The sequence below is a fragment of the Vombatus ursinus genome, unplaced genomic scaffold, assembly GCF_900497805.2.
Source record: "Vombatus ursinus unplaced genomic scaffold, bare-nosed wombat genome assembly UNPS02014941.1, whole genome shotgun sequence".
Classification (NCBI taxonomy): Eukaryota; Metazoa; Chordata; class Mammalia; order Diprotodontia; family Vombatidae; genus Vombatus; species Vombatus ursinus.
The window spans coordinates 5,604,014-5,618,835 of NW_020954719.1; the positions used below are offsets into that span (position 1 = coordinate 5,604,014).

Sequence of the window (14,822 nt, forward strand, 5' to 3'; positions counted from 1 at the left end):
AAAAAATCTGAGTGTGCAAGCTATGGTAAAATATATTGGGGGTTTTCCCCCCAAGGATCCAAAGAGGACAGCAAGGGACATTAGTAAAAGTAGGAAGGCTGGTAGCAGGTTGGAGGAATAACTATGTATGAAGTCTCCACAGCCTGGGTTTCTGGAGCAAGAACCAGTCCTGGTATGGAATACTGAAAAAACCCATTTAGCATATCTGTTTTGGAAACTGAGCGCTAAAGGCTCTAGCACTTTTGCCAGTGTACTCTGGATCTCTGAAATGTTAGTACATTATATTTACCAATGTGAAAACTAAAAGAACATTTACTTTCCATTTCTAAATAATGACTAACACTGAAATACTTTTCCAATTGAACTTGGCTTCAACTATTATTTTATATCTAACAAAACTAAGTATTTAAAATGCTTTAATTCCAGTAGAATTTTTAAAAAATCAACCGACAGTGTAATTGAATAATTCTTATTGACTAACCAGATGACTGGCTTGCTACTTGGATTAAAAATTGGATAGAAAAAAAGTAAAAACATTCCAAAAATAAGTAACTTACAATTCTTTGATCCACAGCTCTGCCTGGAAGAAGGAAGAACTACAGAAGAGGAAAAGAAAATGTGACAAATGAACAGTAGGCTTATGGAAAAGTGGAAATAGTTTCACTAAGTAACCAAGGACTTAAAACTGAACTAAATGTGACAACTTAGAAGCAAATTAAAAGACATTTAGACCAAATGAAATAATTATGATTGGGCAGAAAGGTGATAGGCAGCATGGAATAGTAATTACAGAGCTAGCCTCAGAATCAGGAAGCCCTGAGTTCAAGTCCTGCCCCAAACACACACTAGCTTTGTGATCCTGGGTGAGTCATCTAACCTCTCAGTGCTTCTAGACAATTCTCTAAAATCATACGACACAGAGAAGGTACTGAAATGCATTGGTCAAGGAAGTTCCTTAACAGTGAGGCCTCCAACACCAATGAAATTATAGGTCTTAAAAAAAAAAAAGCTATACTTGGGCATCAAAGGAAAATAGTCATATAGGAACTGTACACAAATTAATAAAATCAAGAGACAAGGGCCAAAGTTTGGCAAAGAAATAAAGGTTAGTACTATCCCAAGGGGCCAGAGAAGAGATCAACATAATATGAGGAAGCACATCGCAGTCCAAGATAAATAAACTGAACTGAAGCGATTACTCTCTTCCCCACACGGTTCAAAGTAAGCGAGTTTGTCATAATTTCTTAAAAATGTAATGTTAGTCAAATGTATTTATATTCTCTTAAAAATATATGCACACACAGGCTCTTGAAAGCTCATCTGACTCTTTTAAGAAGAATGGTTCTCAAGGAAAAGGAAGGAAAAACAAATATATTGAGAAATGAAGGTTATGTGAAAAACAAAATACAATAAAAAAGTTAAGTAAAATTAAAAGGACAAGAAAAAAAATCCCGTTTGAATTAAAATTTACTCAACCCAATCACAGTTATTTACTGAAAACCACAAGATTCCACATATATCCAATATAACATAGTACGTACAGAAACAGGGTAACAACTTAACTCCATGCCTACTGTAGTGAAGGTCAACCCTACCCCAATAACCCCTTCTTTCATAAGAGCTATTTTAAGAGAACTAAGCCTCAGTATAGAACTATGTGTATTTACTAATTGTGTTAAATAGTGAATCTCCTTGTCTTCCCAAATATTATTAGCCTAACAACTAACAGAAAATCCTGCCTCATATTCCTTATGCCCTCACTCCAATCAAGGGAGTCTTCATTGGACAGGGATTCCTACTGGCTTGCTTTCCACACTTGTGCAAGAACATGGATGTTTCCAAAGTTTACCTGTGAGTGGGAGCTCTGGAATCTTTCACCTTGAGTAAAATGACAGAGTCTGATCCTAGACAAAAACAAAGAACACTCAATTAATAAGAAGTAATAATTACTTATACAATTATTAGTAATAATCAATAGTACTTTGATACATTTTTAATTTTTTCTGGTGAGGCAATGGGGTGAAGTGACTTGCCCAGCGTCACACAGCTAGTGTCAAGTGTCTGAGGCCGGATTTGAACTCAGGTCCTCCTGACTCCAGGGCCGGTACTCTATCCACTGCACCAGCTACCTGCCCCTGGTACATCAGTTACAATGCAAGTTCCCATTCTTGGCTATATTCCAGTTCCACAAAGAGAACACAGTTGGATGAAACTGTGATGAGTTAGAAGGGCTAACGAATGCACAAAGTGATGAGAACCAGATCTAATGTCAGAAAACATTAAATTTCCAGCTGAAAAATCCTGCAGCATAAATTGTCATGATGAAATACAATAACATTAAGAAGCAAATCCTGAGATGAACATCTCTCCCACAAAAGGAGCAAAGCAGGTATGCTCCCTTTTCCCTGTTGTTATTTAACATGGTTCTACAAATACTAGTGAGAGCAATAAGAGAAAAAGGTTAAAAGCATAAACACTGGTAAAGAAGAAACAAGAGTATAGCTACTAGCTGAAGACATGTTTTACTTAAAAAGCCCCAAAGAATTAGCAAAGAAATTGAGACAATTGAAGGTTCAGTAAAGGAGCAGGATAAAGAATAAATACACACATAAAACCTCAGCATCTCTAGACAGAAATCAAAACAACTATGAGATTTCATTTCACACCTAGTAAATTAGTAAAGATGACAAAAAAAAAATGAAAATAGTCGATGTTGAAAGGGCTGAAGATGTGAACAGGCTAATGTCTTCTGGAAAGCAATTTCAAACTGTGCTAAGAAAGACATTAAAATATCCATACCATTAACCCAAAGATCCTATAATTAGGAATATACTGCAAGAAAAAGACAGAAAAAAGGTCCCACACACAACAAAAAAAGCAATGCCTTTGTGGTAGCAAAAAAATGGAAACAAAGCAGATGCTCATTGATTGGGGAATGGATAAACAAACTATAGTTACAGGAATGTAAGAGAATATTATTGTGCCATAAGAAACAATGAAGAATTCAGAAAAGCACAGAAAGAGATATGAATTTATGCATAGTAAAGAAAGCTGAACCAGGAAAAAGAATACACACAATGACTACAATAATATAAGCAGAAAGAACAAAAAAAATCTGAATGCTGTATAATTATAATGACCAAGCCTAGCCCAAAAAGAGAGGAGAATATGTCACTCCCACTCTTTTTTGCAGAGGTGGAAGAGTATGAAATATTACACATGCGGTCTGATATGGTTGATGAGCTAGCTTTGCTGAATTTTTTTTCTCTTTGTAAAATTTTTTTAAAAGTATTGTGAATTTGAAAAACATCAACAAATGTGATCTCTTCCATATACAATCAGAAAAAGGGGCATATGAAACTCTGTCTCTATCACACAGAATTTAGTTTTTTTAAAGCATAAGTTTAAAATGGTAGTTACAATACCATCTAACTTATCCATGTCTTCTTGCTCTCTTCTGTGAATCTTAAAATTTTTCAATGATATTTTTTTTCTTTCTTTTTTTTTGGAAATCATTATCATTACTACTCATAACTCTCCCTCTCACAATAACAACAAAAAAATTAAAATCACTTCTTGTAATCAATAAATATAATCAAGCAAAACAAATCCACATATTGATCCTGTCTGAAAATGTATGTCTCATTCTACACCTAGACTATCACTTCCCACCTTGAGGTGGGAAACGTGACTCTTAAAAAAAACTTTTGGGGCAGCTAGGTGGTGCAGTGGATAGAGCACTGGCCTTGAAGTCAGGAGGACCTGAGTTCAAATCCGGCCTCAGACCAAACACTTGACACTTACTAGCTGTGTGACCCTGGGCAAGTCAATTAACCCCAACTGCCTAAGCAAAAAAAAAAAAAAAAAAAACCTTTTGTTACAAGGGATGACTTGTTGGATAGGAAAGGTGAGAGGGATGTATCTGGAAATGAATATAATGTAAAAACAACTAATTCATTTAACACAAACCTTACAGTATATAAGCACTTTCAAGATTTCATCCCTACACAAAAATTTTAATTTCAAAGAATTTTTTTAAAGTGTAGGTAGAGAAGAAACAAGTGATTAGAAATTAAAATATGGAGAAGAACTCCTACCTTCTTCGGCAAGTATCATCATGTGCTTTAATTGCCAAAAGTATTCAATGCATAAGTATGGGGGAAAAAGTTACCCCAGGGTTCAGCAAAAAGACCTATTACAGTAAAATAGAATGCTTCAGTGAACAGGGTGTTCTAGTTAACTTAATCTTGTTAATGAAAAAGTTAAGCAGAACCCATCAATTCAACACTTACTGAAAATCCTTCTATAATCTATGAAACTACTTTTCTGATTTTTTTTTTCAGGGGGTAGAAGGCAACAGAAGGGTTTTCAAAACTGTGATTTCATTTGTGTTGGGAATTTCAAGCACAGAAACTTCCTCCACAAAGGCAGATGGACAACCAGCCTACAAATTACAGTCTTAGAAGGTTGAACTGAGGGCACTGAGAAGCTAAATGTCTTCCCCAGTCACAAAGCTAATATGTGTCAGAAGCAGGACTTGAACCAGTGTCATAGGAGCATTACAAGATTATAGATTTAGAGGGGCAGCTAGGTGGCTCAGTGGATAGAGCACTGCCCCTGGAGTCAGGAGGACCTGAGTTCAAATCCAGCCTCAGACACATAACACTTACTAGCTATGTGACTCTGAGCAAGTCACTTAACACCAAATGCCTCAAAAAAAAAAAAAGGTTAATGATCTAGAGCTAGAAGTGACATAAGAGGTTATTTGGTCCAACACCTCATTTTAAAATGGGAAACCGAGACTCAGAGAGGTTCTGTGATTTGCCCAAGGTCACATAGGTAGTAAATGGCAGATCCAGGATTACTTTGATTCCCAACAAAATGTTTTTTGTTTTGTTTTACATAGATTGATGCCTCCCTTCCTGATTTCAGGGCAGGCCCCATCTCTCTATCTTCAGCACACTGTCTTCCCCTGCTTTATGAAAGTATGCTCGAGTTCTTTTTCCAACTGCTTAGAACACAGGACTGCTTTCCTTCAACACTGAGGATCCCAAAGTGCTTCAGTAGAATAACCATGAACAACCATCAATCATGTCAACCTTGAGCATAGAGCCAATGGATATTTTTGAATGACAAGTCCCATTGTAAAAAAAAAAATAGCTTCAAGAGTAGGTTGTAAGTCTAAATGTGCACAGTTAAATTGTTACTAGCTTGTCTCTTGCCATTTGCCTTGCTCTCATAAATGTTTATCTAAAAATTGGGGGATTCTATTTTTTTGAGGTCTAGTTAATCACAAGTTGTACTGTAGTTAGTAAGCCTCCAGATCTAGTTAAGTCAGACTAGACATAGCATTTCTGATTTGGGAGTAGAAATTAGACACTAGGGGGGAAAAAAACCAAGTAGTTGGTTACACTCTTTGTACAACAATAGGTTTACCTTCAGACTGAGCATTTGGAGCTGGTATGTGATTTGGCTGATGTGGAGGAGAAGGATGTTGGTGAGGCTGACTGTGGAGATCAGAATTCTTGGATTCATTTGTAGCAACATCTGGAAGGTAGGGAGACTGGGGAAATGGTATAGTGGGGTGGGACAGCTGTTCTCGGGTATTTAAAACGCTGGTTGAGCTGCTCGATGGAGTGTCAGAGCCAATGGTCTGAGCTACATAGGAGTTTGAATCTTTAAACGCTGGATCTTCCACAGCACTCTTATTGGAACTGAGGCACCGAGACCTAACAAGAGAAGAATACAATCTCAATATCAAGTAATTTAAATGGTGGCATCAGGTTGACTTGAAATTTGTGTTTCTGTGACTCACAGGTGTAAAGGAAAATGTGTGGTGGGTTTGGCTATGGAAAACTGTTTTCCAGTAACCATCTGGAGCAACTGTCTGTAGATCTCTCTCTCTCCTTCTCGAACTGTCTGTGAAGAAAATAAAAAAAGAGTCAAGTATTTATTTCTGAAAGCAGTGTTTGGGACTTTCCAAGGTTCTGCCAAAACTCAGGCAGGTTCCTAAGGAAGAGAAAGGGAACAGTCAGGAATTGTGGTGCCTTTGTACACTCCGCGCCTAAAATACAGGCCCTCCTTCTGTCAGCACCTTAGGATCATTATCTTCCTTAGAAGCTCAACTCAAAGGTCACTTCCTCCATGAAGCCTTTTCTGGTTTCCCCAATTTTAATGGTCTCTCCCTCTTCAAATTAACTAGTACGTATGTATCTGTATACATATTGACTTTCCCCAGTACAATGTTAAAAAAGGCACACAGGAACAAAAGGAAGTTTAGATGGAAACACAGACAAGTAGGATAGCTTTGAAAGTGTAACATGTTTAATTTACTTTATACTTTTTTTTAAAAAGCAATCTATATACAACAGAGATTTGTAGTTTCACACATAATCCTCTTTTTCTGTTCTAATTTGTATACAGAAATGGGTTTTTTTGAATGTGTGTTAAATTGAGAATGATTTTTTTCCTTAATAGTATTTCATTTTTTTTCCAATTATATGCAAAGATAATTTTCGATATTCATTTTTTATAAAATTTTGAATTCTAAATTTTTCTCCCTTCTTTCCTTCTCTCATCCTTCCCCAAGAAGTAAGCAATCTGATATAGGTTATACATGCACAATCATGTCAAACATATTTCCACTTTAATCATGTTGTAAAAGAAGAGTCAGAACAAAAGGGAAAAATCATGAGAAGGAAAAAGCAAAAAACAACAAAAAAAGTGAAAATAGCATGCCTCAATCTGCATTCAGACTCCATAGTTCTTTCTCTGGATATGGATAGCATTTTCCATCACAAGTCTTTTGGAATTGTCTTAGATCACTGTATTGCTGAGAAGAGCTAAGTCTATCATAGTTAATCGTTGCACAATGTTGCTGTTACTGTGTACAATGTTCTCCTGGTTCTGCTCACTTCACTCACCATCAGTTCATGTAAATCTTTCCAGATTTTTCTGAAATCTGCCTGCTCATCATCTCTTCTAGCACAACAGTATTTCATTACGTTCATATACCACAACTTGTTCAACCATTCTCCATTTGATGGGCATCCCCTCAATTTCCAATTCTTTGCACCACAAAAAGAGCTGCTATAAATATTTTTGTACATGTGGATCCTTTCCCCTTTTTTTATGATCTCTTTGGGATACAGATCTAGTAGTGGTATTGCTGGATCAAAGGATATGCACAGTTTGCTTGTCCTGTGGGCATAGTTCCAAGTTACTCTCCAGAATGGTTGAATCAGTTCACAACTCCACCAACAATGCATTAGTGTTCCAATTTTCCTGTATCTTCTCCAGCATTTTTCATTTTCCTTTTCTGTCATATTAGCCAATCTGATATGTGTAAGGTGTTATCTCAGAGTTGTTTTAATTTGCATTTCTCTAATCAATAGTGATTGAGTTGCTCTATATTTCTTATAGCACAATACTATTCCATCACAATCATATACCACAAAATTGTTCAGTCATTCCCCAATTGATATACATCCCCTCCGTTTCCAATTCTTTGCCACCATAAAAAAGAGCTGCTATAAATATTTTTGTACATATAGGTCCTTTTCCTTTTACTTAGGATACAAACCTAGTGGTGGTATTGCTAGCTCTCACTCTCTTCTTGACCTTCACAATCTGGCTTCTGACTTTATCATTCCACAAAACTGCTCTCTCCAAAACTACCAATGATCTCGCAAATCCAATGGCCTTTTCTCAGTCTTCATTCTCCTTGACTTCTCCGTAGCCTTTGACACTACTGATCACCCTCTCCTCCTTGACACTCTTCTCTCTAGGTTTTCAGGACAGCACTCTCTCCTGCTTCTGCTACCTGTCTGATCTCTCCTTCTCAGTCTTCTTTGCTGGATCATTATCCAAAGCATACCAGCCAACCATAAGTGTCCCAAAGGGTTTTGTCCTGGACTCTCTTCTCTTTTCCCTCTATACTACTTCGCTTACTGATCTCGGTAGCTCCCATGGATTTAATTACCAACTTTATACTGATGATTCTCAAATCTTATTCTGCCCCAACCTCTCTGCTGACTTTCTTTTTTTTTTTTGCTTTTTGGTGAGGCAATCAGGGTTAAGTTACATGCCCTGGGTCACACAGCTAGTGTCATGTCAAGATGTCAAGTGTCTGAGGTCGGATTTGAACTCAGGTCCTCCTGACTCCAAGGCCAGAGCCCTATCCACTGCGCCACCTAACTGCCCACTCTCTGCTGACTTTCAATCTTGGATCTCCAACTGCCTTTCAGACATCTCAAACTGGATGTCCAATAGACATTTTAAAACAAACACGTCCAGAACAGAACTCTTTATCTTTCCCCCTAAACTTTTCTTTTCCTACCTTCTCTATTATTCTTGTTTTGTTTTGTTTTATATGAGGCAATTGGGGTTAAGCGACTTGCCCAGGGTCACACAGCTAGTGAGTGTTATGCGTCTGAGGCCAGATTTGAACTCAGGTCCTCCTGACACCAGGCGGTGCTCTATCCATCGCACCACCTAGCTGCCCCTACCTTCCCTATTATTGTAGATGGCATCATCTTCCTCCCGTTTCCTCAGGCTCACAACTTAGGAGTTATCCTTGACTCCTCACTCCACTTGTCCCCCTTCAATTTGTTGCCAAGGCCTGTTGATTTCACCTCTGCAATATCTCTCATATTTGAGCCCTTCTCTCTTCTGACACTGCTACCACTATAGTGCAGGCTCTCATCACCTCACACCTGGACAATTACAATAGCCTGCTGGTGGATCTGCCTGTTTTGAGTCTCTCACTACTCCAACCCATCTCAGCCACTAAAGTGAGTTACAGCTCAAATCCAACCATGTTACCCAATATTCAATAAACTCCAATAGCTCCCTATTGTCTCCAGCATCAAATATAAACTCCTCTGTTTACATTTCAAAGCCCTTCATAACCTAGCTCTCTTGTACCTTTCCAGTCTTCTTATACCTTCCTCCCCACCAAGTATTTATCGACTCTTCGATCCAGTGATACTGACCTCTTCACTGTTCCACAAACAAGACACTCTATTTCTCAGCTCCAGGCATTTTCTCTGACTGTCCTCTATGTCTGGAATGCTATCCCTCTTCATTTCCACCTACTGGCTTCCTAGGTGGTACAGGAGATAGAGCACTGGGCCTGAAGTCAAGAAGACTCATCTTCCTGAATTCAAATCTGGCCTCAGACACTTACTAGCTGTGTCACCCTGAGCAAGTCACTTCACCCTGCTTGCCTCAGCTTCCTCATGTGTAAAATGCGTTGGAGAAGAAAAAGGCAAACCATTCCAGTATCTTTGCCAAGGAAACCCCAAATGGGGTCACGAAGAGTCAGAGATGACTGGAAACAACTGAACAAAATCCCATCTCCGACAGGAAGCCTTTCCAAACCTCTCTAAATTCTAGTGTTTTCCCTCTGTTAATTATTTCCTATTTATCCTGTATATAGCTTCTTTGCATATATTTGTTTGTTATCACCACCCCCCCCGTTAGACTGTGAACTCCTCGAAGGCAGATATTATCTTCCACATTTTTTGTATCCCGAGCTTAGCACAGTGCCCTGCACATAGTAGGTACTTAATAAATGTTTATTGATTGACTGTTCTGTCACTCTAGTCCTTCGATACCTTCTTTCCCTATTTCCTCTTGTTTTTAGGAGGGAATCAACAGAAATCACACCATTTATAACCAATAATACGGCAATTAGTCATATTTTGTTTTGTGACATCTCGTCACTATTTAACTTATTTTTTGTCTTATCTTTCCAACTAAATCTTTGAGGGCAGGGTCCATACTCCAGAGAATGTAGCAAAGTGAAAGGAGTCAAAAGACTTGTGGTTTTCTCATATAACTACTATTAATACTAATAGAAATTCCTTACATTTGTATGACACTTTACAAATTTACAAACTATTTTCATATACACTATTTAATTTAGTTCTCACAATAACCCAGAGGTAGTGAGTACAAGTGTTCCAATCTTACATTTGAAAAACTAAGGTTTAGAGAAGTTATTGTCCAAAGTTATTACCCAAATAAGTGTAGGAGGCAGGATTTAAACTCCGGTCTTGACAAAGACAGTCAAGAACTCTTTCCATTAAACCACACTGTGTGACTGTGGTTAAGGTCCTTAGCTGGTCTCAATTTCAATTCCTCATCTGAAAAACTAGGATAATACCTATCCTATCTACCTCAAGAAGTTGTCATCAGGATTATACAAGATAATGTATGTGAAAACTCTTAAAATTACAAAATATTATACAAACATAATAACACCTTACATATCTTTATAATGGTCTCTAACATACAGCCTTGCACACAGTAAGTATTCAATAAGAATCTGTCAACTGCATACTATATTTCCTTTCATGCAGTTGATAATCAAACCATAATCACAGGCTTTTGGTGTTTAACATTTGCTTAATGTCCATAAAGAATTGAATGCCAAACAGAATATTCTTAACATCCAAAGAAACATAACAGTCCATGGTCACAAAACGTTCTAATTCTCAAGTATGATGACATACAAACACACATATACATACCCTTTCTCCTTCTTTTTGGGGAACAAGGGGATGGGGTGCAAGGACTACTGGATTTCACTTCTTTTCTTGTTCTTTATGTTGAGTTTTTTAAAGATGGATTGAGAGTGAAAGTCATTTAACAGAAATGACATCTAACTCATCTAGCCTATTAGGTTCAAAGGAAGCAAGGTTAAAGTGAGATCCTAAATGAGGAAAGGGAAATATGGACATTGCTCAAGTGAGAAGAGAAAATTCAGCGAAATCTGTCACCCAAAAAAATGAAAGAAATGAGGGCAATAGAGAAAATAAGAACCCACCCAAAATACCTCCTTTATTTCTTTAGAAAATGTGAATGACAGCTGGGGTGATTATTAGATAGAAACACAGCAAGGCTAGAAAGATGGACAAGATACCATAAAAAAATAGAAAGGAATGAGATTAGGTCACTTTTATAACTATAGCTGGAGAAAAAAATTTTTTTTCTTCAAGAAAAGTTTTTTTAAAACCTAGTCACACGAAGTGCTTTACAAAAGAACTACTGACTTGGAAAATGACAATAAAATTATCTCAACTTCCCCAAGATTGGAGCAAAAAGTTTTCAAAAGAAGAATTTCAAACTACTAACAATTATACAAAAGATTGACCCAAATCACTCATTAGAGAATATAAAACAAAACCTATACCCAGCAACTGGCAAAGATGAAAAAAGAGAAATGGTGAATACTGGAAGAGCTGCAGGAACACAAACATATTAATACATTGTTGGTGGAATTGTGAATTGTTTTAACCATTCTGAAAAGAAATATGGAATAATGCCAAGAAAGTCACTAAAATATCCATAATCTTTGACCCAGAAATTTTACTGCTAGGCATATACTCTACACAAATAAAAGGCAGAAAAAAGTCTCATAGAAGCCAAATCATTCACTGTAGCACTTTGTGTGGTGTCAAAGAAATGGAAGCAAAGTCAATGCCCTTCAACTGGAGACTAGCTAAATAAATTGAGATAGATGAAGGTAATACAACCACTGTGTTATAAGAAATGATGAATTTGAAGAATACAGAGAAAGACAGAAAAATTAATATGAACTGATACAGAATGAAGTAAGCAGACCCAGAAAAACAATATACAAGATTACAACAACGTAAATGAAAAGAACAAAAGAAAACAAAACTGAACAAGAGTAATTATAATGACCAAGCTTGAACCCAGATGGCGTCAAGAGGTGGGGGACTAAGTATAGAATATTGTATATACTGTCAGACACAGATGATTTATCGTTTGGTTTTGCTGAACTGATTTTTTTCCTCTTTTTTAACTTTTTACTATAAGAAAGGGCTCACTAGGTAAGAGAAGGGAGGGAAGATTCAGAAGTGAATGTAATTTCAAAATAAAAGACATCATGAAAAATAAGAAAGAAATTTAAAAAAACAAAAATGATGAAAAATAAAGGCAAACTGGGATATCAGATAGCTGAGTGAGGCAAGAGATCACACCTTTGAATACCAACAGCTTTTCTTACCTCTTCTGCTGTACTAATATATCGCCTCTGGGTTTTCTTTGGGCTTAAAAGATTACGACGACATGAACCACTCCACGATGGACTTGTAACAGGCTTAATAGGAAAGGTTTTTTCATATGCAGTCATATGACAGTGATGATTTGACTTTCCAACAAAAGTGTTTGACATCCCACTGTGAAAAGAAATTATGACAAAAAAATCAGTTGACAATTACAAAAGGTAAGATTAATTTTCTCTATTTGTTTTCTCTTGGAAAGAACATAATTCAACTAAATGCAATGGCATTAATTTCCATACCTGAAAGAAATGATCCATATCCATCTATGCTTGGGAAGTGGCTAGTTAGATCACACTTAAGCATATACATGCATATGCATGTACACACATATATTTCTTCATGACCACCCCACTCTGTACCTCATTTTTTTAGATAAATTAAGGATGAAGCAAAAAGCTAAAGACCTAGACTCAAATTCCAGCTCTTCTAGTTAATACTTCTGTGATCTTGTTCAAATTTATGACCTTGTGTGAACATGAGCGAGAGAGGTTTAGTTTCTTCATCTATAAAATGAGGAGGCTGGACAAGATAGCCAAAGAGCACTGGCTATAAAGCCAGGATGGCCTGACTTCAAATCTTGCCTCTGGACCTTACAATCTGCACGACCTTGGGTAACATATATAACTGCCCTGGGTCTCAGGTTTCCCATCTGTACAATGAGCGAATTAATCTAAATGGTCTCTGAGTCCCTTCCAGCTGTAGATTTATGATCTTCTGATTCAGCATTGCAACTAAGATGGAAAACAGAATTGCAAAAATATCCTGAGAGGCAACACCAGAGGGCGCCCAAGCCTTCCTCAAAAACAAACATGGCTTTTTATTTCCTTGTTTCACTGTCAATTCTCTCTCATCTCATTATTCACTTCCTTTCAGTAGCTATTCTATATAGCCAATGTTCCTCAAGTCACAGATTTAATGCTTTCAACTGTCTCCTATCTAAAAAAAATCCCTGTCAAACTAGAATTCTGCAACCATCAATCACAAAGAAGGCCAAGTAAGAAAGAATAGTTTATATTCTTTGTACTGCCCAGAGAGCTGTAAATAAAACATCCTTGTGAGCAGAACCAATTAAGCCTTAATCATAAGACTGAGTCAATGACTCTGTGTGCTCTTTCTAATCTGTTTCCATCCTGTACATATAAGATGCCTGCCCATTAGCTAAGAGCTCAGAAAAAGGCTACAGATCTGACTAAATCAAAATAAGCATAGCATCAGTGTTAACATAAAATTAATTCTTTAAATCAGTACATGCCACTGATTCCCTTGGTCTAAGAGAAATCAGGCTGGATCTGAAAAAATAATCAGGAAACAAGAGTAAAGAAATTTGAAATACACTATCTTATTCCTATTCCATCTTTATCAACTCCTCATGGTAATCAGTATTGAAGGTATGGAAGAGGAAGGAGTGGCAGGGATGGAAGGATAGGTGAACCTAGAAAAACTCGAGTACTACTGCTTCAGAAAAATGCTCACATTCCAACAGAGAGAAATGGATGTAGTTAGGCAAGAAGTTAAGAGTAAAATGTGTACCCTAGTGAATATATGAGGATCTTCAAATTATATCTATTTGCAATCTGTTATTTGGTTATTTGTTCTAAAGTTAAAAAATATTTCACAGAAAAAGTAATTTTTATTGGTAAATGGCCACCAATGCTAATCAGAAAGTACAACCCCGTACAACAAGAAGAATTATCTTGTCATCACCCAAAGGTCCATCACCAAAGCAGAATTTTAGAAGCTGCCACACTACACTCAGGCAAAAAATTGGTTTTAGTTAAGCAATTCTCCAGTGGATAAATTTTCAAAGTGGAGAGCAAACAGTTCTCAAAAGGAGAATTGCAAACTATTAACAATCATATGAAAGACTGCTCCAAAACACAAATAAAAGAAACACAACAAAATAACTTGGAGGTTTTAGCTCACACAAAGCAAACTGACAAAGATGAGAAAAGATGGGAAGAGTCAATAAACAGTGAAGATATTGTGGAAAGAAAGGCATACACTAAAGCAACTATTGGTAGAGCTGTGCATTGGTCAAACCATTCTAGAGAATATAGAATTATGTTAATAAAGTCACAAAAATGTCCATAACCTTTGAGCCAGAGATCTCAGTGCTTTATCTCCAAAGAACGTCAATGATTAAAAAGAAAACTTCAATACACACCAAGATATTTATAGTACCATTTTTAATGGTTGTAAAGAACTTGAAACAAAGTCCATACTGATAACTGAGGAATGGCTACATAGTACATGAACGTGATGGCATACTGCTGTCCCATAAGAAACAGTGACTACAGTGGGACTACAGGAAAGCACTGGAAGACATGAATTAATATAAAGTAAAATAAGCAGTACCAGGAAAATAATTCACACAATGGCTACAGAAATGTAAACGTAAACAAGAACACTATTTGAAACTGAACACTGCATATTTATAATGATCAAGTATGACTTGAAGAGGCATGAGAATGTACCTTTCTCCCTTCTTTTCAGAGGTAGAGGACTATGTAAAACATTATATATTCTGTCAGACTTGATTGATGTGTTGATTAATTTTGCTACACTGTCAATTTTTCCTCTTTTTTATTCTGTTATAAGGGATAGCTCTCTGGGTGAGGGAGGGATATACTTTTAAAAAAAAAACAAGACAAAAATTTGTTAATGGCTCTAGAGCAGGGATTCTAAATCAGGGGTCCATGAACTTTTCTATTAAATTTTTTTTTTTAA

At 36.8% G+C, this 14,822-nt stretch overlaps 1 protein-coding gene across 3 annotated transcripts in view; it reads right to left on the reverse strand.

Moving 5' to 3' along the window:
- SENP1 (SUMO specific peptidase 1) overlaps positions 1-14,822 on the reverse strand; it is a 75,518-nt gene that overhangs the window by 27,114 nt on the left and 33,582 nt on the right. For all 3 annotated transcript variants that reach the window (XM_027844406.1, XM_027844407.1, XM_027844408.1), the window contains exons 6-10: positions 12,038-12,209; positions 5,816-5,919; positions 5,437-5,729; positions 1,850-1,904; positions 558-596 (exon numbers count right to left, since the gene is read on the reverse strand). In XM_027844406.1, the coding sequence (XP_027700207.1) occupies positions 558-596; positions 1,850-1,904; positions 5,437-5,729; positions 5,816-5,919; positions 12,038-12,209 (663 nt within the window). The remainder of the gene's footprint in view (positions 1-557; positions 597-1,849; positions 1,905-5,436; positions 5,730-5,815; positions 5,920-12,037; positions 12,210-14,822) is intronic.